The sequence below is a fragment of the Onychomys torridus genome, chromosome 5 (genome assembly GCF_903995425.1).
Source record: "Onychomys torridus chromosome 5, mOncTor1.1, whole genome shotgun sequence".
Lineage (NCBI taxonomy): Eukaryota > Metazoa > Chordata > Mammalia > Rodentia > Cricetidae > Onychomys > Onychomys torridus.
Window position 1 is genome coordinate 71,400,630 of NC_050447.1, and position 26,058 is coordinate 71,426,687.

The 26,058-nt window shown below is 42.7% G+C and overlaps 1 protein-coding gene across 1 annotated transcript; it reads right to left on the reverse strand.

Moving 5' to 3' along the window:
* Nucleotides 1–11,641: 11,641 nt before the first annotated feature.
* Cdnf (cerebral dopamine neurotrophic factor) lies at nucleotides 11,642–25,784 on the reverse strand. Its single transcript, XM_036189136.1, has 4 exons — nucleotides 25,640–25,784; nucleotides 17,439–17,566; nucleotides 14,776–14,917; nucleotides 11,642–12,204 (listed from the first exon to the last, which is right to left on the reverse strand). The coding sequence occupies exons 1-4, from the start codon at nucleotides 25,752–25,754 to the stop codon at nucleotides 12,026–12,028; spliced, it is 564 nt and encodes a 187-aa protein (XP_036045029.1). The 5' UTR covers nucleotides 25,755–25,784; the 3' UTR covers nucleotides 11,642–12,025.
* Between the last annotated feature and the right edge of the window lie 274 nt (nucleotides 25,785–26,058).

The window sequence follows — 26,058 nt, forward strand, 5'->3', positions numbered from 1 at the left end:
GAAGGGGCTCTGTTACCCTGCTCACAGGTGTTCACATACCTGAACAGCAGGAGTAATATGAAAGTAAGCACCTACAAAGAGCTTGGACGCCTCACTTGCAAAACTGACCTCATCTAAGACCCTCCAGAAATGCAAGGTACAATTTACAGATGCAAACAGAAAATAAGGTTGTGTGTTTTTATAAGTCCTCTACAGGAAGAGGTGCCCTAGGGTCATTCCTGAACACTCCATTTCCAGTAAAGTGACGCTATCATCAAAGAGTCAAAAGCATTGGAGTTAGACGTCTATAATTGTCACAGATACAACCCTGGTTCCACTAAAGCCATACAAGATAATCACATTAAAAATAGGAAATTAAGCCGGGCGGTGGTGGTGCATGCCTGTAATCCCAGCACCCAGGAGGCAGAGGCAGGTGGATCTCTGTGAGTTCGAGAACAGCCTAGTCTACAGAGCTAGTCCAGGACAGGCTCCAAAGCTACAGTGAACCCCTGTCTCAGAAAAAAAAAAAATGAAATTATCCCTACTTCCCAGAGTAGTTGGACAACACAAACTGGACTGTGAGAAAAAGAAGAAAATTCAAAGTTGGGTGTATAGGAAGATGAGGGTGGAGAGGGCAGATACAGGACGAGTTGGTAGTGAATATAATCAAACTGTCTTTCATGAAATTCTCAAAGAACTGATAAAATATTATTTAAAAGTGAAATTATCTAACCATCCTTACAGCTGGGGGAAAATATTCCATGCGAGTTAACTGCACTGACCAGGCAAAGCTTAAAGTCACTCACGAGGCTTAGACTCTAAACCAAGATATTGAAAGGCCATTTGACCAAATCATACCACAGGTACTCGCTGTTTGTTCCAAACATTATATTGAGCATATTTCTTCCCTCTAAAAGAGATAAAATTTCAGGTGGGTACCAGTAAGTATATGTTAGTTAGAAATAGTTGGTACTACTTTAAAAAAAAGAAAGAAAGCCCCAATATTTTCCAGCAATGTATATAAGTAGGGGGAAAAACTCTTAAAGTTGAAACAACTGACTCTTTTTTTAACAGAGCCATGCTTTGCAGCTCAGACTGACTTTCAACACATGGTCCTCCTGCCTCAGTTTCCTACATGCTGGAATTATAGGCATGTGCTACCACACCTACCTTATTACTTATTACATTCACTGCCTTATATAAAAGAAAAATGAAGAGAGAGGGATGGAGAAGTAGTTCAGTGTTTAAGAGCATTTGCTGCTCTGGGAGAAGACCAGAGCTCAGTTCCCAGCACCCATAATGCATTGCTCACAACCACCTGCAGCTCCAGCTCCAGAGGACCTAATGCCCTCTTGTGGCCTCCAAGGGCAGTGCACTCACATACTCATAACCGCTCACATATACACATAAGTAAAAATGAATATAAATATTTAAAGGAAGAGAAAGGAAGAGAGATAGAAAAACTACTGAAAAACGAGTTCTAATAAAGACTATGAAGAACCTCATTTTTAGATGACTAAATTTCAAGAGTTAAAGAAGACATGTGCCAATGAGCCCATTTCTCAGGTGTTGATAGAGAACTGGTCTGTGTGGCTGCAATAAAGCAATCCATAAATACATTTCATCACTCTCTGTATTGTGGAGCCAACAGTTGACCTAAATGATCTTGCAGCTAACCTGATGCAATAGCGTCACAGAGGAGTGTAGAGTGGAACTAAAGAATGTTCCAGAAACATTAAGTCATCCCTTCCGAGAGAGAGAGACAGAGAGAGACAGAGACAGAGAGAGAGCAATTTCATCACAGTTCATAGCTGCCATCCAGAACACATTGTACTGGCTATTTTTGAATTCCAGCCTTGTTAGGTCATATTTCTTTGACTGTTTGACTATTGTAGTATGGTTTAAAAAAAATCCAAAGGCACAAGATAGGAGCATACTAGCTTCCCAAGGACACCTTTTTTTTTTTTTTTTTTTAAGCTGAGGATCGAACCCAGGGCCTTGTGCTTGCTAGGCAAGCACTCGACCACTGAGCTAAATCCCCAACCCGGACACCTTTTAATAAAGTTAATTTCAAAGCCATCAAACTACCAACCTTGAATGTCTCAGTCTAAAGATTAGGTCCAGTTCAGACATCAGCTGAACTGAATTCATTGCTGGATGTCGGTTAGCAAATCTCTGAATGTTTATCTGCCCATCTTCCTCATCTATAAAATAAATGGCCAGTACTCACCATGCTTTCAGATATAATTCTTTAAAGATAAGCAAAATCTTCTAAAGAAAAATACACACGCCTTTAATCCCAGCACTTGGGAGGCAGAGGCAGGCAGATCTCTGTGAGTTTGAGGCCAGCCTGGTCTACAAAGCGAGATCCAGGACAGGCACCAAAACTACACAGAGAAACCCTGTCTCAAAAAACTAAAAAAGGAAAGGAAGGAAGGAAGGAAGGAAGGAAGGAAGGAAGGAAGGAAGACAGACAGAAAGAAAGAAAGAAAGAAAGAAAGAAAGAAAGAAAGAAAGAAAGAAAGAAAGAAAGAAAGAAAGAAACACACAGACTCAGGTGTGGTGGCGCACACTTGTAATCTCAGCACTTGGGAGGGTCAGGAGTCAGAGCCCAGCCTGAACTACATAATAAAACTACTGCGAGGAAGAAAGGATGGGAGAAAAAGTGGAAAGGAGGAAAGGAGGGAGGGATTTAGGGAGGAAGGGAGGAAGAAAAGAGGGTACCATTCAGATTCAAATAATATCCACTGAAAGATCTGCTTGATGCTATGTACTCGCTTACATATTTTGCTTATATCTTTCATTTACTCTTCATGATAACCCCATATTTCACATAATTACTAGATGCATTCTTAAGATACAGCACCAAGGACCAGAAAAGTTGGTTAACTTTTCTCCTCAGCTGGTACAACCAAACATAGGCAAACCTAGAATTTAAATTCTAATTCATCTTTCTTTTCAACTTCTTGTTTTCATTTACATCTTTATACATTCAGGAGGCTGTGCTCATTGGAAGGTTCCCCCACAGAATAAAAAGTCTAGGAATCACTAACAATCAGAAAACCAATCGTGTGAATCTGAGCCAGTCATGGAGTGCCTTTTGCCCAAGGTCAATGTGCAACAGCACCGTGATCTTTCTGGGGAGGTAGGTATAACCTATGAAGGAGAAAACCCTGGGTTTCTTTCTGAAAGAAGCAAAGAACCTCATGGTAACTCAAGATCAAAGAAGACTGGAGGGGCTGGAGCTATGTCTTCCATGGTTGGGGGGATGGCTCCAGGACTGGGGGAATGGCTCCAGGACTGGGGGGATGGCTCCAGGACTGGGGGGATGGCTCCAGGACTGGGGAGTGGCTCCAGGACTGGGGGGATGGCTCCAGGGCTGGGGAGATGGCTCCAGGACTGGGGGGATGGCTCCAGGACTGGGGGGATGGCTCCAGGACTGGGGGGATGGCTCCAGGACTGGGGGGTGGCTCCAGGACTGGGGGGATGGCTCCAGGGTTGGGGAGATGGCTCCAGGACTGGGGGGGATGGCTCCAGGACTGGGGGGGTGGCTCCAGGACTGGGGGGTGTGGCTCCAGGGTTCGGAGATGGCTTGCTGGGTAAGAGCATTTGCTGAGCAAGCATGAGGACCTGAATTCAAATCCCCAGCAACCACATAAAAGCCAAACATGGCTGTGTGTGTCTGTAACTGCAGCACTGTGGAGGAGGAAAGAGGAGGGTGCCTTGAGCTTGCTGGCTACCAGCCTAGCTCCAGGTTCAGTGAGAGACTCCGTCTCAAGGGAATGAGGTGGAGAATGATAGAGCAGGTCATCTGAGATCACACATCCAAGCACACACATGCACATGCGTCAAACACTTTAAACACATACACAAGGACTGAATAGATGTAAATAAAAATGTAACTATCAGGAAAGACTTCTAGAAGTGAGGGAACACTTGAATTCCCCAGATGTAGACACAATTCTGAGATAATATCTAGCATCAGGGCAAGCTTATTGCCTAGTAGAAATTGCACAGCCCACAATCCTTTGCAATGTATTTATAGCTGCTCCGTGACTAAGAAGCCAACATTTGATCTGTTCTTTCCAAAATGGGCTTTTAAAAATTCAAAAGGAAAAAGAGCAGGAGCCCGGTGAACAAGGTCTTCTGCAGCTGGTTGTACACAGTGCAGCCAGAAAGAATAACTGACAGACCAGAGACACCTCCTGATAAAGAGAGTGACATTCTAAGGGTGGGGGCTGCAAGAAGGGGGAGTGGCTTCTCTCGGGCTTCTTGGCTCTCATAACCTACACAAAAAGCCATAGCTGATATAGAGGTTGGGGAAGGAAGGGAAAGTGACTCAGGAAGTGTTTCCTCTGTAACTATCATGCTTAAACTTCTCAGAGTGCTATGAAAATCAGTAGCCAAAAGAACAGGCCAGGCACCCCAATGCCTGGTTTTCTGGTGGCCCCAAGTACTTTTCAACTCCTGGAAGCCTGTGGGAAATGGGAAGTGGAGGTTTTAGAGACGAGTACCCAACATGATACCTAACGATTGAGACCCACCCAGGTCAGAGTGACCATAGCAATGCTGTCACCCACAATCATTTATCCACGTCCCTAGTCCAAACAGTTCTGATAACAGAGGTTCTTTGTGCTGTCATTTGACAGCAAGCCTGAGTTAATCTGAATTCTTCTAGTGACACTATCTGGCCTAGATTTAAGGACGGTGTCACAGGGTGCTGCTTCCACCCCCGAAGGGCAGAGAAATGATCAATATTAGTATATGTGCCGGGGCTGCAGTGTTTACCTAGCCTCTGAGTTCCATCTCTAGGAATGGAAAAATATTATCACTACTTATGTAAAACATACCCTTTCTAAACTTAAAAAATATTTTTGAGTTCCTAGAACATGTTTCTGCAGAGTTTGGTAATGGGCTGTGGGACTGTGTTCTCTATGTGTCCTTTTTCATCCTGGGTCTCAATGGGGGTTTAGCTATTATCGAGAGCGATCATTAATCCTTCATTGTCGCCTTGACTGGGTACCACCAGGGAAAGACGCCTCTGGGTGTGTCTATGAGGGACTTTCCAGAAAGGCTTACAGAACAGAGAAGACCCACCTTGAACTTGAGTAGAACCATTCTATGGGCTAGGGTCTCAGATGGGAGAAGAAGAAGGAACAAGCGAGCTGAGCACCAGCTTCCATCTCTCTCTGCTCCCAGAGAGCGGATGCAATGTGACCAGTTGCCCCCTGTTCCTTCAGCCATGCCTTCCCCATCGCAATGGACTGCACCCTTAAACCGCAGCCAAGTGAATCTTCCTGAAGTTGTCTTTGCCAGGTATTTTGGCACAGCTATGAGATGAGAAACTGATGCTCTCAGTATAGACAACTAAACCAAGTCTCTCAATGAGCGGGAGTTTGTGCACAGAAAATGCACCACACGGTATCCCATATGTGTCAGCTTTCAAGGTCAATTATCAAACCTTGGGAGAGCCAAGCCACCCAGAGGAGCTTCACACACCAGGTCCCTCTGAAGCAGCTGCCACAGTTCTAGGTAGAGTACTAAAGACGATTCCCCCAAGCTTAGCTTCACATTGAAAACACCTGGGAGGCTTTACCAGCTCTTGACACTTAGATTCTCTCTTCATTCAAAGACTGAAAGGAACTGCTGGAGGGTACAGCCTGGCCTTGCAGATTATTAACTTACCTCCAGGTGCCTCTAATACATAGCAGACAGTGTAAAAAATCCACTAGAGCACGTCTTAAATAGATACCTCTCACTAACAACTAATGGTCTGCCATTGTCAACTACCATGTTTATTTTTTTCCATTTTCAGGTGTGTGTGTGTGTGTGTGTGTGTGTGTGTGTGTGTGTGTTGTACATGTGTGTATATGCTCATTAGCATGTGTGTGGGCATATGTGTGTAACAAGAATCTTAAAAGGCCTTATTAATAAAAACAAACCTGGGAGCCAGATATTGGGGTGAATGCTGAAAGATCAGAAAAACAGAACAAGCCACATCCAACCTCACCTTGCCAACTTCTCAGCTGTTCTTGTTTGTTCAAACTGGAAGCCTCTGTGTCCTCATCCGAACAGATCTCAGCTGAACTGCTGCTCAAAAACCTAAAAGCTTAACCAGGCTCTAGTTCCTGGTCCTTATGCCTTATATACCTTTCTGCCATCACTTCCTGTGATTAAAGGCGCTTGGCACCATGCCTGGCTGTTTCCAGAGTGGCTTTGAATTCACAGAGATTCAGACAAATCTCTGCTTTCTGAATGCTAGGATTAAAGATGTATGTGCCACCATTTTCTGGCCTCTATATCTAGTGGCTGTTCTGTTCTCTGACCCCAGATAAGTTTATTAGTGTTCACAATATATTGGGGAACACAATATCACCACATATGTGTATGTATAGGAGCATATATGTGGACACCCAAGTCAATGTCAAGAATCATCTTCATCCAGGTGGTGGTGGTGCACACCTTTAATCCCAGCACTCAGGAGGTAAAGGCAGGTGGATCTCTGTGAGTTTGAGGCCAGCCTGGTCTAAAGAGTGAATTCCAGAATAGCCAGGACTGTTTAACAGTGAAACTTTGTCTCAAAATATATATATATATATATATATATATATATATATATATATATATATATATATATATATATATATATATCTTCAATCTTTCTTCTAGCTTATTCATTGAGGCAGAGTCTAGTCTGGCTACCCAGCTTGCTCTAGACTTCCATACTTACAGGAGGGCCCACACTCGTGCCCCACATTTACATGGGTTCTGGGGATCCTGCAATGTAAACACTTTAACCAGTGAGCCATCTCCCCAGCCCCAGCCACTATATTTAAAATGCTATTTTATCAGTCCCATAATCCATTAGAGAGAGTGGTAAATTCAGGCCCAGCCAATCACAATTCCCCACATTTTTATCAGTGGAAAGGATAGTAAACACCTTTTAACAACATCTACTGTCTTAATTGGGTTTCTATTGCTGTAGAAAAAAAAAAATGCTGACCAAGAGTAACGTGGAGAGAAAAGGGTTTATTTTGACTTACAGATTATAGTTATCATTAAGGGAAGTCAAGGCAGGAACTGAAGCAGAGACATGGAAGGGTGCCACTTACTGCTTGTTTCCTCTGGCTTGCTCAGCCTGCTTTCTTATAAACTCCAGGACCACCTGCTCAGGGGTAGCACCAGCTACATTGGGCTGGACCCTCTCATACTAATCAAGAAAACGCCCCATAGTCTTGTCTACAGGCCAGTCTTATGGAGGCATTTTCTCAACTGAGGCTCCCTGTTCTCAGATGACCCTAGTTTATGTCAAGTTGATAAGAAAAAAAAAAAAAAACACCAGCATATCTATACACTCCTCCTTTCTACTGACCTTTATGTTGCCAGGAAAATATATATATATATATATTCTTATGAGAATAACTTAATGCAACTAATTTCCTAATTTCAGTTTTTTTTTTGATACTACAAATTTAAGAAGCCCACACTGTAACAAAAAGGGAAAAAAAATGATAGACAGTAAGAAAAAAAAATATGTTTCTATATTCAAAATGATCATATGCCCAAGATTTTTCTTAGGTGGAATTTTTTTTTCAAATATGTTTTGAGAGAACAGCCACCAACTATGCTTTCTTTCTGATGGGCATCTTGAAAAGTCGCTTGGGTGTCTGTCCTTGCCTCTTACCCTGATTTTGAGGCGATGTCCCTTCGCTGTCCATCACTGTGTGCCCCAGGTTATCTGTGCCAGGAGTTTCCCAGAATTCTCCCGTTTTCAGCTCTCATCTCATCAGAGAGGAGCTAGAATTACAGATATGCACCCCGCCATGTCTGGGGTTTTTATGTGGGCTCTGGGGATCCAAGCTCAGGGCCTCACATTTGTAAGGCAAGTGTTTCAGCCACAGAGCCAACTCCCTGGCCCCAACTCATTTTTATCACTTTTTCTTTTTTGAGACTGTGTGTAACTTCTACATCTTCTGTGCGCACGGATTTTTTTTTTTTTCATGGAAAATGCACACACAAACACATGTGCAATGAGAGAAGCAACAGGTTAAAATGAAGGTAAAAAGAAAAAGAACACTTCTCAAGCCAAAACAATACAAGGGAAGGTATTCCTGCTTACATGCATGAATGATTGGAATAGCCAGGAGAAGGGTTATTTCGAGGAAATAACCAAGGAATTGCAGCCTGAGAGGCACGGCAAGAGAGACTTTATACTGCTCTGCGGAGATGGTTTGTGAATCCAAGGTTAGCAATGAAATCATCTCTAGGATAGGAAGCAAAAAGTTGAGAGCTGAGTCTCTGGGGCCATTGTGGCCACCAAATGCACCCTGAATTTCTGTCTACTGGACTTCTTTTCTGCAAAAGAACAAACTTTCTTCATTTCTAATGTTACTGATATATTTCAATTCTATTCAAAACCTAACTGATTGAGGACTAGTGGATAGCTCAGTCAGTAAAGGTCTTGAGGGCCTGAGTTCAAATCTCCAGGACTCACATCAAAGCCAAGCATGGCTATGCGTGCTTACAATTCCTGGACTGGAAAGAAGAAGTAGGCAGACTCCCAGGGCTCACCGGCCAGCCAGCCTAGCTGCGAAGTATAAGCCTGAGGTTCAGTGAGAAACTCTGACTCAAGAGGGTAAGGTGGAGGATGCCAGAGCAGGACATTTGATATCCTCCAACCACTGTAGGCATGAGCAACAGCATGCATGTGTACATATGCAATACACACATGTCTGTGAAGCATTTGTGTAAAACCTCTTTGAGAAAAACAGGACTTGGCCAGCACTGGAAGAAAAAAAAAAAAAAGAAGGCAACATCAGTGATTTGAATGGCCTACTAAACAGTGTTCCTATTACCTAGATTCCTGGGGGGGAGAAGGGGGTGACACAGAAATATGACCTAATTTTGAAATCAGGGAGCTAAGGTTATTTCCAAATAATAAGTTTATAAGTTCAAGTGCAAAATAGAAACATTGTAGTGATTTGCATAAGAATGCCCCCCTAGGGGCTGGAGAGATGTCTCAGCAGTTAAGAGTACTAGCTGTTCTTCCAGAGGTCCTGAGTTCAATTCCCAGCAACCACATTGTGACTCACAACCATCCGTAATGAGATCTGTCACCCTCTTCTGGCACACAGGCAGAAAGAACACTGTATAATAAATAAATATAAATAAACAAACAAATAAATAAATCTTTTTGAAAGAAAGAAAGAAAGAAAGAAAGAAAGAAAGAAAGAAAGAAAGAAAGAAAGAAAGAAAGAAAAAGAGCCAGGCGGTGGTGGCACACGCCTGTAATCCCAGCACTCGGGAGGCAGAGGCAGGTGGATGTCTGTGAGTTCGAGGCCAGCCTGGTCTACAAAGCGAGTTCCAGGACATCCAAAGCTACAGGAGAAAAACCAAAAAAAAAAAAAAAAAAAAAAAAAAAGAAAAAGAAAAAAAGAATGTTCCCCTAGGCTGATATATTTGAATGCTTATTCACCAGGAAGTGGCACTATCTGAGAAGGCTTAGGAGGTGTGGACTTGTGGAGGAAGTATATCACTAGGGGTAGGCTTTGAGGTTTTACATCTCATGCTAGGCCCAGTGTCTCATCTTCCTGCTGCCTGTAGATCTGGATATAGAATTCTCAGCTACTTCTCCAGTACCGTGTCTGCCTGATGCTGTGCTCCCTACCATGATAATAATTAACTAAACCTCTGAAACTGTAAACAAGCCACCAATTAAATGCTTTATTTTACAAGTGTTGCAGTGGTCATGGTGTCTCTTCACAGCAATAGAACTCCAACTAAGTCATAGAGATGTTTTAGAAAGTTTTAAGTTTAATTTTAGTATTTTTGTTTTTATTTTCTGTGTAAGGTACCTGCAAGGACATCTTTCTACCACTTGTGTGCCTGGTGCCTGTGGAGGTCAGAAGGTGTTGGAGCCCCTGGAACTGGCTGCTTTGTGGGTTCTGGGGATTGAATCTGGGTCCTCTGGAAGAGCAGCCAGTTCTCATAACCACTGAGCCATCTCTCCAGTCCCCCAGAGGGATGCTGGGAATTGAATCTGGGTCCTCTGGAAGAGCAGCTGGTTCTCTTAACCACTGAGCCAGTTTTCCAGTTCGGCTTTGGTATTTCTTAAATACAATTCAAAATGAAGGAGGCTATTCCCACACGGCGAGAAAACTGCTGAAGTCCAGAAATAATAACCACCTCAGGCCGTTCATTACACTACTCTTTTATCCTTGTTTTTTCAGTTACACAACTACATATCTGCTTGGGGAGCACTAACTCTCTAACGAGCTCACTCATATCCCATTGCTCAGCTGAAAATGCATTCACTTGCATCATTTGAAAGTGAACAATATTCTGCCAACGTATATTTATTGTCTGAATAAGTTCTTCTCTACTCCACAGATTACCAGTAAGTTCATTTGATTATTGAAATGAACAGTTGTTTTTTTAATCAATTAATTTTGGGTAATCCTCAAATAATTTTTACAACTGTTTATTAGATAGAATTAATGTATGATTAAAATACCCACATCTTAATTATACCTCTATATCAATATGATGATCAGATCTCTCACCACCCACCCTGATAAGGGACATTCCCATCACCCCAGAAAACTTCAAGGGAATGCTTTCTTGAATATCCACACCCCAACCTATGACACAAAGGCACCCACTTCTACCATGGGGTTCTTATTCTCCTATGGCCGGAAAACGGAGCTGAAAATATTGTTTACTGCTTAAAGCTGATAGAACAGCATTAGAAACCACAAGCATCTCTGCTGCCTCATGAGCTGAGTGTGCTTTAGTCTGATATGTGACAGTGAAAGAAGACTCTGAGCTTGGGTCACTTGGCAACTCGAAGGTGATTATAATGAGCCCAAACAGACTCAGACAGGGCAGGATCCTGGAGGCAGGAACTGATGCAGAGATGGCAAACAGGAGCCGTTTACTGGCTTGCTTCCCATGGCTTGCTCAGCCTGTCTTCTTACAGAATGCAGGACCACCAGCCCAGGGATGGGCCCTCCCCCAGTGATCACTCATTGAGAAAAATGCTTTGCAGCTGGATCACAGTGAGGCATTTCCTCCACTGAGGCTCCTTCCTCTCAGATGAATCCAGCTTGTGTCAAGTTGGCACACAAAATCAGCCAGGGCAGGCAGTCCCCCATCGGTTCATTTTTAATGTGTGTTCCCCAGTTAGTGGTGATTAGTGGAGGCTCTGAGGTGAGGTCTAGCTCGCAGAAGTAGGTCAGTCGGCCTATACCTTTGAAGGTTACAGCCTTATCCTTATTTGAACATCACTTTGTAGTTGGAGAGCCTTTCTCCAGGTCCCACTAAGCCCATTTATAAAATAAACACAGAGACGCTTATATTAGTTAAACTGCTTGGCCATTAGCTCAGACCTATCACTGTCTAGCTCTTACTCTTATATTTAGCCCATTTCTACAAATCTATACTTTGCCACATGGCTTGTGGCTTACCGGTGTCTTTACATGTTGCTTGTCATGGCGGCGGCTGCAGTCTCTCTGCCCCAGCCTCCACTTTCCAGAATTCTCCTCCTTCTTGTTCCGCCTACCCTATCCTTCCTGCCTGGCTACTGGCCAATCAGCACTTTATTTTAACCAATCAGATCAACACATTTGACATACCGAACATCCCACAGCATCACTTTCTGCTTCTCAGTCCCCCACAATGACAACCGCCTCTGCTCAGCTCTTGTCTCCATGCTCTGAGCTGCTCTGCCATTCCCTACCCCAACATGATGGGCTGGAACCATGAGCCAAAGTAAATATCCCTCCCCTGTCTCACTTCTGCCAGGCATTATTGTCACAGCAGTGCAAAGGGATCCACTGCACCTTCCAAAGGAGGAGGAGAAAGGCACTTTGAGGTCTCAGGACTGCAAACATGCGTGACCAGCAGGAAGCATCAGTTAATCACAAGCCTAAGCAGTACAACAGTGAGTATACCAACAGGGCGGTCCCTGGTTAGTCTTAACCAAAACATCCATGTCTTAGACAGTTGTTTTGCTCTAACTACAGTCCATGCACACCGATAGCTGAGGTCAGAGCTCCGTTTGGGGGTGTATCTCTGAATATTTGGGGGCCAGTTCTTTGATGAGGTTGACATAGTCGTTTTTTTCTGCACAGGCCTTGCACTCTTCCCCCCAGCTGTGCAGGATCTGCTTAAGTTCTGCGACTCTCATCTTCCACAGGTCCACTGACGCCAAGTCCAATTTCTTCTCTAAAAGTTCAAAAAAGAACACACGATTGAACAACAAAACAAAAATTCATGCAACTCTTAGAAGGGCCTGTGGTGCTGACTTCGTTCTCCTTCAGTGTGAGACAATTCCCCTTCCATGGAGACCAAGACATGCCCAATGAAAATGCAGTATCACCAGTCGGCTCTCTACACCCTTGGGTGCTACGTCCTTGAATGCTACCAATCATAGACCAATGATATTCAGGAAGGGAAATATTGAATCTATGTTGAGCATGTACAGAGATTTTCTTGTCATAATCCTCTAAACAATACAGTATAACAACTATTTACTGGCCAGCAAGATGGCTGAGTGGATGAAGGCATTTGCTACCAAGCCCAAGGACTTAAGTTCAACCTCCAGGGATCCACACAGTGGAAAGAGGGAACTGACTCCCACAGATTGTTCCCTGACCTTCACATGTGTGCTGGAGCACACATGCACTAACATTTTTATACATTCACAGGAGTGCAAGCACACAAGTGCATGCACACACAAAGTATGTAATGGAAAACTATTTACATAACATTTACATTGTATGATGCAATATTAGTAATCTGGAGATGACTTAGAGTTAAGAAGAGGAGGTGCCTGAATTCTATGCAAATGCTATGCCATTGTATATTAGGAACTTGAACCCCGGAGGATTTTGTCATCCTCCACTGTATAAAGACACCAGGATAATTTGCATTCCCACCATCCTCCTAAAGGGCTGTGTAACTTCAAAACAAGAGCCTGAGAGCTTTGCAGAGTTCTCCAGTCTGCATTCCTGAAACAAACTTAATTGCTTAATTATTTCTCTGAAGGTTGAATAAACAGAAATTTATAAATAAAAGCCAGTGTCTTTGGCATGGCCTTCATTGTGGCTAACTAAAAGATATAGGCCATAACTAACCAGCAGGTTATAGTCCAGTTTTAAGAGAAGGTACATCTTCAGTAAGGTATGTGAGCATTATGGAGTCTCCATAATAATGTGAAGAAATCAGGGCCGGAGAAATAGCTCTCTGGTTAAGAGCATACTCTGCTCTGCAGAGGGACCAAGGTCAAGTCCCAGAACCCACAGCAGGTACTTCATAACCTCATAAAAGTCCAGTTCCAGGGGATCTGCCAGTAAGCTGAAGAGAACTTATAACTATTGATACACTCAAGAGAACTGGCTGAAGGAGAATAGAAACTTCAAGTCAACGTCGGCAGTTTCTCTGATGTTGTTCTAGGGAAAGAAATGGCATCTCCCTAAATTTAAAAGGCAGAATGCCACAATACTCTTAAAAGTACAAGAAAGAGGTCAATACAAAAATTTAAAATTATTTGATGGCTTCCCAAGGTTCTCTAATGGCCCGTGTTCTCATGCATAAATAAATATTAATTTTCTCTATAATATCTGATACTTTCTCTAATATTTAAGGAGCCCTTTGAGGTGAAACCATTCATTGAATGTACAAGTCTTCGAAAATGAATTTGTTGTATGAAATACTCAACACACAGCTGTCGCTTGTGTGAACATGTTTTGTATAGACACAGGACTCCTGCCTCTACCCTGCTCCTTTAAAATCAATGAAAAGGGATGCTTGCTCATAATCACTCCCCTGGAAGTCAGGGCCTGTGCTTGGCAGATTAAGAACAAGGCTGTCCTTGGTACCTTTCAACCCTGACCCTGTTTCATGTTTGCTGTGTAGCCATGGTACATGTGCACATTACACAGGTATGGTGGGAAATGAGGCTAAATGATTCAGATCTGGATGCTAACTACTTAGGTCATTTACAGTAATACAGTGTGTGTGTGTGTGTGTGTGTGTGTGTGTGTGTGTGTGACAGAAAACAACTTACGCAAAAAGAAAGTCTCCATCCGTGGAATGTCAGGTGTTAGGGATAGCTGAGGGAAAAATTTTCCCAGCCTTTAATCACACTGACTCCATCTACGCAAAAGGCTGGCCCAGATACAATCCCTCAGTATAAGAATAGATTTAACCATGTGAAATTTATAAGGCCAAGGATAGTTTTAAATAGGACATCCCCTTCCTTTCCTGGCTGTTGATTTTAGGCATCTCTAATGAGCTATGTCATCATGCAAAACCTGATTTGATGGGACTAGCCCAGTTTCTAAAAGTGAAAGGTGAGGGAAGGGTAAACACACCTAGGATGAAAATTCAGTCACTTTACAACTGCAGAGCTCTGCTGCCATTGAACAGACTAACTCCTGTCTTCAGCGCCCACCATGCCTGGTTGCTCTATTCACTTTTATGAACTGTCCAGACACACATGGCTGACATCACCTTAGTAAACTAGGAACTTAAACTCTGGGGCTGGCAGTTCCAACTTAATGCCAATTATTCATTAGTATCCAGTATTTGCTATTAGGTTATTATTAGTTCATTTATTTCTCTTCCTTTATATGAGGTCAGCTGACACAAAAACACCATTCACCAGCTCAGCAACCTGTCAGTGAGTAGGGAATTCCTCCTCTCTAATGCTGGCTTTTTAGATAACATGGCCCAGTGTTTCAAAGCTTGATGACACATGGGACATATTGGGAAAGACAGTTGAGACTCTCGTACCATACTTTAGCTCACAAATCTGGCTGTCCATCTTCTTCAGCCTCTCACAGATCTTCACTATGGGCATGTGCACGCTCATAGGACGAGTAACTTCGCCTAGGATCTTGGTGGCTGCGTCTTTGGTGGCTCCCAGATAATAGCACTGGAAAGAGAATGACAGGCAACACAGAGCTAATGAGATGATTTGGATGCACATGGTAGGAGGAGAGAACTGATTCCTGCAAGTTCTCCTCTGACCTCTATATGCAGGCCACACACATGCATATAAAATAAATCAATGAAATATGACTAAAAAGACTTAGTGCTCCCGACAATGAATAAAAGCAAGAAAAAAACGGTATAAGGAAGGGAGAATGAGGCGGAGCAGTGGTGGCACACACCTTTAATCCCAGCACTTGGGAGCCAGAGGATGCAGATCTCTGTGAGTTCGAGGCCAGCCTGGTCTAAAGAGCTAGTTCCAGGACAGCTAGGGCTGTTACACAAGAAATCCTGTCTCAAAAAAATAAAAATAAAAAAGGGGTGGGAGTGGGGGAGAACAAGGTTAGCCTTGTTTTCATAGTCCAGCTATTAAATTTGACCCCTGCCTGGCTGAGGCACCTGAAGCCCAGTGATGTCATCAGGCTAATGAGACGCAGCTGATGACCCCGTGATGGTGACAGACTGGCGAGAAGAGTGGTTTCTCTGTCACGTACTGCTCTCACGTCTCCAAAGGGGTGAACTTCTTCACTGCTCACCGTGATCCCGAGAAGCGAGTGCTATTATTATCCCCATGTTGTTTTCAAGACAGTAGAAGATCACCCAGCCCAAAAGTAGAAAAGACAGAATTATACAGCCCAGCATTTTAGCTGTCACATACATCACACTGCCTTTTGGCACCTGACTTAAAATTTTACAGATACAAATATAAAGTCAGGCGGTGATGGCACATGCCTTTAACCCCAGCACATGAGAGGCAAAAAACAGACGCAGGTGAATCTCTGAGTGCGAGGCCAGCCTAGTCTGCAGAGCAAGTTCCAGGCCAGCCAAGGCTACACAGAGAAACCCTGTCTCAAAACCCTGTGTGTGTGTGTGTGTGTGTGTGTGTGTGTGTGTGTGTGTGTGTGTACATACATACATATATATGTATGTATGTATATAGATGGCGGGAGGCATGGCCCGACATTTAAGAGTTCATACAGTTCTTCCAAAGACCTGAGTCAGGTTCCCAACATCAACCCATATGAGGCAGCTCACAATATCTTATGTCTTCAGCTGGAAGGGATCTGACACCCTCTTTTGGCCTCTGCATTCACACTGCACAAACCCCTACACAGAATCACACACATACACATAATTAAAAATAAAAATAAAGGTTTACTTGTGTTTATACACAGATAAATGTGTCAATCAGTGGTACACACTAACATGGCCACTTTAGGCTGAAAAAATACTGGTCTGGTACCTGAGGTATAGCTCAGTGGTAAAACACATGCTTAGCATGAACAAGGTTGTAGGTTCAATACCAAGATGGAAAAAAAATGATTTGATCTAAAATTATCTTTATTGATATAGAAATATTTTTTATTTATTTATTTTTATTTTCTGGAGCTGAGGACCGAACCCAGGGCCTTGTGCTTGCTAGGCAAGGGCTCTACCACTGAGCTAAATCTCCAACCCCTTGATATAGAAATATTGAAACAAGCCATACATTAAATTCAGGAAACACAATCTAAAACAGAAAATATAAAAGCCTCGATCACTACATGTGAATGATACTGGGATAATCTGTAGGTTTGACTAAGTGTCGTGGTAACAAATGCAAAAGCTTTATAGCAGTAAATTCTCATCAGAAACAGCTTTATAATCCGGCTTAAGAAAATGTAAAATTGCTCGCCTGTGATTTACTTATAAAGGAAAACTGTATTATTCTCAACAAGAATCCATAGTGAATTTAAAAAAAAAGAAAGAAAGAAAAAGGAAAGGGTGCTAGGAGGTGGTGGCGCATGTCTTCAATCCCAGCACTTGGGAGGTAGAGGTAGGCGGATCTCTGTGAGTTCAAGGCCAACCTGGTCTATAGAGTGAGTTCCAGGAAAGCTCCAAAGATACACAGAGAAACCTTGTCTCCAAAAAAAAAAAAAAGGAAAGAACGTGACTGCTCCTAGGTATGGTGGAGGAGAAGGTTTGTTGTAGATAAAAAGGAAAGCACAGTCAGAGGCAGAGATGTCTAGAAGAGTCCAAAGTGGACATCATCCTGAGCCATGTGAGGAGAGAAGAGAGGGTAAGGGAGAGGGGATAGAGGGGAACAGCCAGGAGGCCCCAAAGAGCAAGGGTAACCAAAATGGCTGGAAGGACATCTGGAGGAAGGAAAGCCCAGCCCCTGGCTGGAGAAGTTTAGGCTGGGGGCGGAGAATGCCAGCCAGGAGGACCCTGTAACAGGGAGGGACTGAGAGATGCTGGGAGTACCTGGTGGACAGGTCCACTTTCATTTGTTAAACTGGCACCTCAGCCATCTGTCCCAGGGTATGAGACTTCACACATAGGACTGTGTTTCCCAGAAGATTGACTTCCATCTACAATAAGCATGTTTGAAGTAGACACTGAAGTGGGAAGACATCAACTCCAAGTGGAAAGGGGAAACTTGGTAGTTCTTTTGAAGCACACTGGGAAAATGAAATTTACCATACCAGGCGGTTTTCTTTTCCTTTGGCATCCACGCAAAAGTTGATCAACTCTTTCTCTACATTTTCCACAGAGAAGTCTATTCCTCTGGTTAGCAAGGAGTTGTAGAATCGGTTTAAGAATTCTTTGCATACTAGAAGGAAGAGAGACTTAGGTCTGTTACACAATTCTACCTCTACCACATCTATGACCATGACTCACCCAGCAAGCGAGAAAAATATAGGTATGATTCAGGGCTGGAGAGGTGGCTCAGCAATTAAGAGAACTTGCAGCTCTTACAGAGGACCCGGGTTCGGTACCTGCCACCTACAGCTTACAACCATGTGTAACTTCAGTTCTAAGGATCTGATGCCCTCTTTTGGCCTCCATTGGCACCAGGTACAAATGTATACATTCAGGATAATACTTATATGCATAACATTTAAAATATATAGGTATGATTCAATGCATTATGACCATGGATTCAAACCCTAAACATTATTTGGGGGTCTGTTACTAAAGCCATGAATGCAGTAGACAGAATCTACCAGTCAGTCTTTGGAACCAAGTACCACCTAAAATGAAAACCTTTTGTATAAACTTTGGCAGACCCTAAAAGATAAGATAGCTTTTGTATAGGATATGGTCTTGGGGATAACTTTGCTTCAGGCATAGAGAAAAATCTGAATAACAGTAACACCTTAAATAAAGTTCCTTAGCATGCACAAGTATTTATGTTCCTCCCCATGAGTCTGAGATTGGTGGAATTCTAATCTGCTTTTATATACTTTATGTATAGCATAGTTAAGTCCTAACTTGAAGAACATTATCCAATCCCATTTGTCCTGAGCTGTGAGAGATGGGACTCAGAATAGGCACAGCAGAGAGCAGCCACCACATCAACACTTGTTGGGGCTGGCAGGGGCTGGCTCTGAGGCAAGCATTACATGCATTTTAACTCATTCAAGTTTCACAGCAAAGCTATGGCATAGATTCGTCACTACCCTCTTTACAGATAGAGAGACTGAGCCAGAGACACATCCCCTAACTTGCTGGGCAAGTAGTAGAGAGGGTACTTGATCCTCCGTGGCCCCGATCCTGTGGGAGGAAGAAATCTTTTCTTCTTTGAGGTGTTTTTGTCAGGATGTATGTCCCAGCAAGGAGCGACATCACTAATGCGCATAGCCTCTCTCCTGATCTGGAAATCCAATGAACATATGCTGGAGTCTTCTTTATCTTTATTATCTCTTTCCCATCGTATCCTTTCATCTCTCTGTGATACATTCTTAGCCATCTTTTTCCCCACTGCTAGTAAAAGTCCCATGTATCTGAGGCCGGCCTCAAACTCCCTATTTAGCTAAACTTTTTATTCTCCTGCTCCACGCCCCAAGAGCTAAGATTACAGGTGAATACAACCATATTTTGCAATATTGAGGCTCAAACTCAGTTTCATACATGCTAGGCAAGCACTCTACCAGCTGAGCTACATCCACAGTCCCCCTCTTAGATCTTGTTCTTCACTATTTCTTTTTCTCACTAGTATCTTATCTGCTATTGGTCTTATCAATTTTATTTACAGAAGTTTAACTGGCTCTTTCCCAAAAGCCTCCTGCTCCATATTTATATTATTAGTCCTTTCACGTCTTTAAACATACAATAAAATCAATCTTATGATTGATAATAACCAAATCTGAAATCTTTTCAAGTAGACTACTTCTGTCTCTGGTCTTAACTGGCCATAACCTATGATACCCTCCTTCCCCATCCTGAATGAGAATGTGATTGGAAAGCCACTCACAGCACCCCATCAACTTCACGATCACAAGGTTAAACACCACACTCTACAGTGTACCATGTTCCAAAACAATGCTGCTTGGCAGATTAGGTCTACTGAATGCAGCTTGGCTTATGATATTTTCAATTTATGATGGGGATGTAACCTCATTGTAAGTTAAAGACTAACACACACACACACACACACACACACACACACACACACACACACATTTGGTATTGGTTCTATTGCTCTGAAGAATTCTGGCTAATGCATAATTCAAGTAGAAACAGTGAGGAAACCTTTTGGTACATCATGTATCTCTTTAATGATGGGGATTGTGTTGCTTCTGAAATGTGTTTCTAGGTGACTTTATTGTAGGAACATCAAAGAGGATACTTACAGAAACTTAGATGCTGTAACCTGCTACACACCTAAGTAATAGTGTACAGCTCATTATTCCTGGGCTACATGATTGGCAGGTATGTTCAATTTTTTTAGCATTATAACACTACATTGTCATCTACAAAGTTTATGCTCAAGAACCATGCAGTTGAGCTACAAGTAAACACACAAACACACAACAACAACAACAACAAAAAACCACACACACAAAAAAAACTTACAATGTATTGTGATTTTATGTTGAACTACATTCATAGCTGTCCTGAACCACATACAGCCTGCAGCCACAAGGTGGTCATGCCTGTGTGTAGAACATGTTACCATACTGAATGCTGTAGATACGTTTTGCTCAATTTTAGGTACATAAGCATAAGAAAGGCGCAGTAAAAACAGAATATTAATAATCAAGGCTGGAACAACGGCTCAGCCTTTAAGAGCACTCACTGCTCCACCAAAGGACCCAGCACCCAAATCAGGGGGCTCACAACTGCCTGAAACTCCAGTTTTCAAGGGATCAAGCGCCCTCTTCTGGTCTCTGAAAGTTTCTGCACACATGCATTCTATAGATCAAACAGAGACATATAAATAAATAAAAACGAATCTTCAGAAAAGAGAGTTTTAAAATAAAAAGATATGCCTGCACATGGCTCTGTGGAGAAGTAGAAGCTGAGCTGGGGAGCCAGGAAGGGGTGAGCCTACGTGAAGGTCAAGAAAGGTAGACACTGAGGTAAACACTATAGGCACCGAACACTTAGACTACACGAAATTTTGTGGGGAAAAATAGTTTTTTTTTTCTTTCATGATAAATGAACCTTAGCTTACTATAAGGTTTCCACCATATAAATGCTCTTTAATTTTTTTAAAAAAACTAATTGACAGTTTTGTTATGACACAGCTTGAAACACAAATATTGCACTATATCATCCTTCTTTAAATCTTTATTCTTTAAGTTCTTAATTTATTTATTACTTTTCAAACTTATTTAAACTAAGACACAAAAACATGCATTAGTCTAAGCCTGCATGGGGTCTGTTTAGTCCAGGATCAACACAAACAAATGATTAAAAAATGATTTAACATCAGTGAGTGATAGAAAATTTTCATAATTCCATAGAACCATTTTTGTATACATGTTCCATTGTTGGCTGAAATGTGCAGCACATTGTTATAAATCTGAAAACTGGGATATGATCTAGGATGATACATAAATGTGTAATTCATCATATTCAAGCAATATTCCAAAGATGGGATCACAAAGAAAAGGGAGATGATGAAAGTACAGGCCTGGGTATCACTTTCATGAAACACCAACGTTTAGAAGTTGAGGATGAGGCTGGGCGGTGGTGGCGCATGCCTGTAATCCCAGCACTTGGGAGGCAGAGGCAGGTGGAGTTCTGTGAGTTCAAGGCCAGCCTGGTCCACAGAGCTAGTCCAGGACAGGCTCCAAAGCTACACAGAAAACCTGACTCAAAAAGAAGAAGAAGGAGGAGGAGGAGGAGGAGAAGGAGGAGAAGAAGGAGAAGAAGGAGAAGAAGGAGAAGGAGAAGAAGTAGTAGTTGAGGATGTAAGACAGAATCAGAAAAGCACTCCTTGGGACAGCCAGTAAAGCAGAACAAGAGAAAGGACCACTGTTCTCTCTAGAGGCAAATGATGAAAACACATATAACTGATCAACAATGTTATGAGCCACAGATAGAGTGAAAAATGTCTCCTGACATATCCGCTTAATTATCAAACACATAAAGTCTGCAAAGAAGACAGCTGCTGTCATGATCTTACTGCCGGTGAGCAGGAATTCATCCGTCTCTAAGCAACTTTCCATCTTGTCTTCCTACAAGAGAGATCCAGTCTTGCAAAGTCTCCTATCTCTTCCCCAAGATGTCCTCATATGATTTCTTAACCTCAACTGTCACCTTTTCCAAATGAGGAAAAGAAAGAAATTTGGCTTACCAAAACTTGCATGAAATTTTGCCACAGCACATGTATAGTCTTTTGTTCAATAATCTGCCTAGTATGTGCCATAATAGATTTTGAAAACCACAGGATGAGAGACATCATCCAGAAAGACTTTTTTATTTGTTTGTTTTTCAAGGCAGGGTTTCTCTGTGTAGCTTTGCGCCTTTTTCCTGGAACTCATTCTATAGCCCAGGCTGGCCTCGAACTCACAGAGATCCGCCTGCCTCTGCCTCCAAAGTGCTGGGATTAAAGGGATGTGCCACCACCTCCTGACCAGAAAGACTTTTTAAAAGTACATAGTTGAGCTGGCGGTGGTGGCACATCCCTTTAATCCCAGCACTCGGGAGACAGACAAAAGGATCTCTGTGAGTTCAAGGCCAGCCTGGTCTACAGAGCGAGATCCAGGACAGGCACCAAAATTATACAGAGAAACTCTGTCTCGGGAAAAACAAAAAAAAAGTACATAGTTGCATGGCAGATAGTGAAATGATTTTTGAATCTTCTGAGAAACACATTAATTAGAGGCTGGGGGGGTGGGGGGGCAGGAAACACTACCTGGAGGTAACTGAAAGACTTTTTTAAACCATGTGACAACCCTCACAGGAGGCTAGAGATGGGGCAAAGTGCAGGATAGAAGGACACAGGAGAGTAGAAAGTAGAAACAGTGAAAGTCTGTAGAAAGGCAGAGAGCCCAGCGGAAGGGAGAGTCAATAGACAGGCAATTGGTTGACAGAAAGAAGGAAAAAGAAATATAGAACAAACCAGTTAATGACTGACCTCGAAGCATAGGAACAAGTTCCTAAGGAATAAAAAGAGGGGAGGATTACTTTTTAACTATGTTGAGTTTTTGAAATGCTAGCCATTCCATAATCACCTACTGGACAATATGCCTGGAACTGTGGGAAGACGGTATCTTGGCTATAGAGATGTAGGATTTACTAGACTGTAAGATAGATTGACTTTTATTGCACTGTATGTAGACTGATAATAAATATGGACAGAGGGCACAACACTGAACAATTCCAACATTTAAGTCATGGCTAGGCCAAGATGGTGGTACATGTCTTTAATCCCAGCACTTGGGTACTACATAGTGAGACCTTGTGTCAAAAGAAAGAGAGAGAGAGACAGAGACAGAGACAGACAGAGAGACAGAGAGAGAGGAGGAGAGGGGAGGGAGAGAGGGAGGGAGGGAGGAGGGAGGAAGGAAGGAAGGGGAAGGAAGGGAGGGAGGGAGGGAGGAAGGAAGGAAGGGGAAGGAAGGGAGGGAGGGAGGAAGGAGGAGGGAAAGGAAGAAAGAGAAGGCAACCATGGCCAGAGGATTCGAAGCACAGGAAGAAATCTGAAAAAACGTTTGCAGTGACAGAGGCAGTGACAAGAGAAATGGCCATCAGGGCAGGAGTTTCTGAAAGGAAAACAAAATTAGTGACTGTGGCACATGCCACAGAGGAACCCAAGTTTAATCCTTGAACTTACATGAAGTATGATTGAAGCTAGTAGCTTAAGGTTCCTGGCTTGTGTTTGTTAGTGTGCTATCAAATGGTTACCTTTCTTTTATTCATGCTGCAGGGCTTTCTTTGTTTATTAAAGTAGTTTCATACATCAATCTATACGGATTTCAAAATAGTTTAAGTTCCATAATAAAATCCTTTTCAAGTTTTCTCAGAAAACCTCAAATTACCTAGGCTCAAGACTCACAAACCAAACTATCTATAGGGACTGGTTAAGCAAAGTGAATAAGAAAGGCAATTTGAAAATGTCCCCAAACCAGAACACATCAACAGGTCGAAAGGGGCCCATGACCATATATTGTTGGTTGGGTTTTGGCTCTTTTCTCTTTTGAGAGGTCCACCACCCAGCTCCCAAATACATCACACATGGTGGCTTATTCTTCACTATGAATACCCAGCCTTAGCTTGGCTTGTTTCTTGCCAGCTTTCCTTAACTTTAAATTAATCCATCTACCTTTTGCCTCTGGGATTTTCCCCTTCTTTTACTTCTGTAAATCTTACTCTTACTCTGTGGCTTGCTGTGTAGCTGGGTGGCTGGCCCCTGAGTCCTCCTCCTTCTCTATTTTTCTTCCTCCCCCCAGAGTTCTCCTTCTATATATTCTCTCAGCTTGCCAGCCCTACCTATATCTCTCCTACCTTACTATTGGCCATTCAGTTCTTTATTAGACAATCAGGTGTTTTAGTCAGGCAAAGTAACATAGGTTCAAAGAGTTAAACAAATTCAACATAAGCAAAAGTAACATGCCTTAAAATAATATTCTACAACAACCATGTTTTACCATGGCTATATTATATACAATATAATACATATACTGTATTATTATTTGCAGTATAGTACATGCTGTGTTATATGCAATATAATACATTATTTTAATCTGATACACTGATTGGAAATTAAGTAACTAATAAATAAGTGCTCACAAGGGCTGGTGAGATGGCTCAGTGTGTAAAAAAGCTGGCTGCCAAGCCTGATGGCCTGAGTTTGAGTCTCAGGACCCACACTGCAAAAGGAAAGGATCTTGTTCTCTGACCTCCTCACATACACTGTGGCATTTGTTCCAGACACACAAAATAAATAAAATAAAAAGGCTAATACGCAGTAATAGAACACAACACAAAGTCTAGCTCTTGCTCCATGATAATTCCCACGTGTGTGAGTATGTAGCCTCCTTACTGAATAAAATAAGATACATTAGTGGGTTAGCCAGATGTGCAAACTAATAATCACAACAGACTAGTAAATTAGAAAAGAGTACAGGCTTCTCCATTAGTCCAGATGCGCGATCTCTTCTGATATGTTTTCAGACCAAAACGACAAAAAATTAATTATGAATGGCTCATCAAATCGATAGTCTATGCCTCACAAATGAAGCTGAAATGTGTTGGGAAACATGAGATCTTTAAAAATTATTACATGTATTTATTTACTTATCTACTTACTGAATTATTTCGTGAGTCAGCACACCATGGCTATGTGTGGAGGTCAGGGGACTAGTTGCAAGAACCACTTTTCTCCTTCAATCATGTAGGGTCTGGAGACACCAAACTGTAAGGTCTGAGGACCAAACTGAGATTTTCAGGCTTGGGAGCAATCACCTTTAGGTGCTGAGCCATCTGGTTTCCCAAAATGAGATCTTTAACCGAAATTATAACTGTGAAACAACTACCTATCTACAGAGTTTTAAAATAACACTTACTTTAAAATTTCTAGAGATTTGATAATTGCTGATAGAAAGCTGGACTCCAATTATTAAGGTTTTATTTATGTACAGTAAGACTACACACTCAACCACTCATTCCATGTGAATCTTGTGAGTCTACATTTCCCGTTTAGTGTGTCCACTCTCAAGATCAGAGGATACACATTTAAATTATTTCACTAAAACGAGAATGTTAAATGCTGCAGTGGTGCCAAAGGAGGGGACTATCAAAACTCTCATCTTGGTTCTTGTTAACAGCCCTCTAAAATGTATGCTCTTTTTCTAAAACCTAGGTAGTACAACACCCTCAAAGCTAGGGGGTTTGGTGGAATGGATAAAGGTGTTCTGATCGTCAAGTCCATAGAAGAAAGAAGTCATCTTTCTATTTTATCTTTCTCTTCTCAAGGAATTAATGTGCTCCCTTGTAAAGCAACTTCCGTCTATAAAGTGCTAACCAGCGTTAACTTTGTCTTTGATTTCAGCAACCCTAGCATATTATCTTGTTTTATTTTTCCTTCTGGGAGTGACAAATTAGTTTGCACCTCAAAACATGTCTTATGCACAAAGAGGCAAACCTCCCCAGTTTAGGAGCAACAGAATGAAGTTGGCAACGAGGTCATTTGCACAAAATCCAATACGAATCCTAACTCGCTCCTTTTCCTGCGCCAACTTAATAACAGCAAAAAGCAGAACGTGTCCTCAAGTGTCACTGGGCCCAAGTCAAGCTTTTGCTTAGGCTGCGAAAGGTGGGGTAAATTACTGACTGGGCCGCATTTCTTGGGTGAGATGTTATTTACAGCCTGGGCCGGGAGAAGCTGCTTAGGTAACAGCTGGGCTGAGCGTGGTGTCGCCGCCATGCAAGCAGGTCACACACCGCTCACCTTCACAGTCAGCCCCCGGCTGCACACCGGCCTCCAGGCCCTGCGTCAGCACCAGGTCCGAGATCCAAAGCCCGGCGCAAAAGGTCACTAGGGTAGGTAGGCTGGTGCACCGCATGCTGAGCCCGGACCCAGAACTGCCAGTGCCTCCGGCACTACAGTCGCCGTAGGCAACCTCGTAAGCAGGGTTAGAGGCAGGAAACAAGTGACGCAATTTCGCCAAGAGTTCCCATTGGCTTTTACGAACTGGGCTCAAGAGAGGAAGGAGCTAAGGAGCCTCTTCCGGTCCTTTCCGCCTTGCGCGTGCGCGTTACGGCAGACACGCCGGGCTCCAAAGGAGCGCGGAGTGATGCGCCAAGATTATTGGCTATCCGCTGTGAAGGGAGGCGGGATCGTTATGATGATTGGCTGCGACTCGGGAG

Bases quoted from the DNA above. Each gene is read 5' to 3' on its own strand.
- Cdnf (XM_036189136.1), bottom strand. From the start codon at position 25,754: ATGCGGTGCACCAGCCTACCTACCCTAGTGACCTTTTGCGCCGGGCTT. The intron at 17,567-25,639 runs GTGAGCGGTGTG...TCTTCCTTCTAG, and splicing joins GCCGGGGGCTGACTGTGAAG to TATGCAAAGAATTCTTAAAC. The intron at 14,918-17,438 runs GTATGGTAAATT...TTCTCTTTCCAG, and splicing joins AAGGAAAAGAAAACCGCCTG to TGCTATTATCTGGGAGCCAC.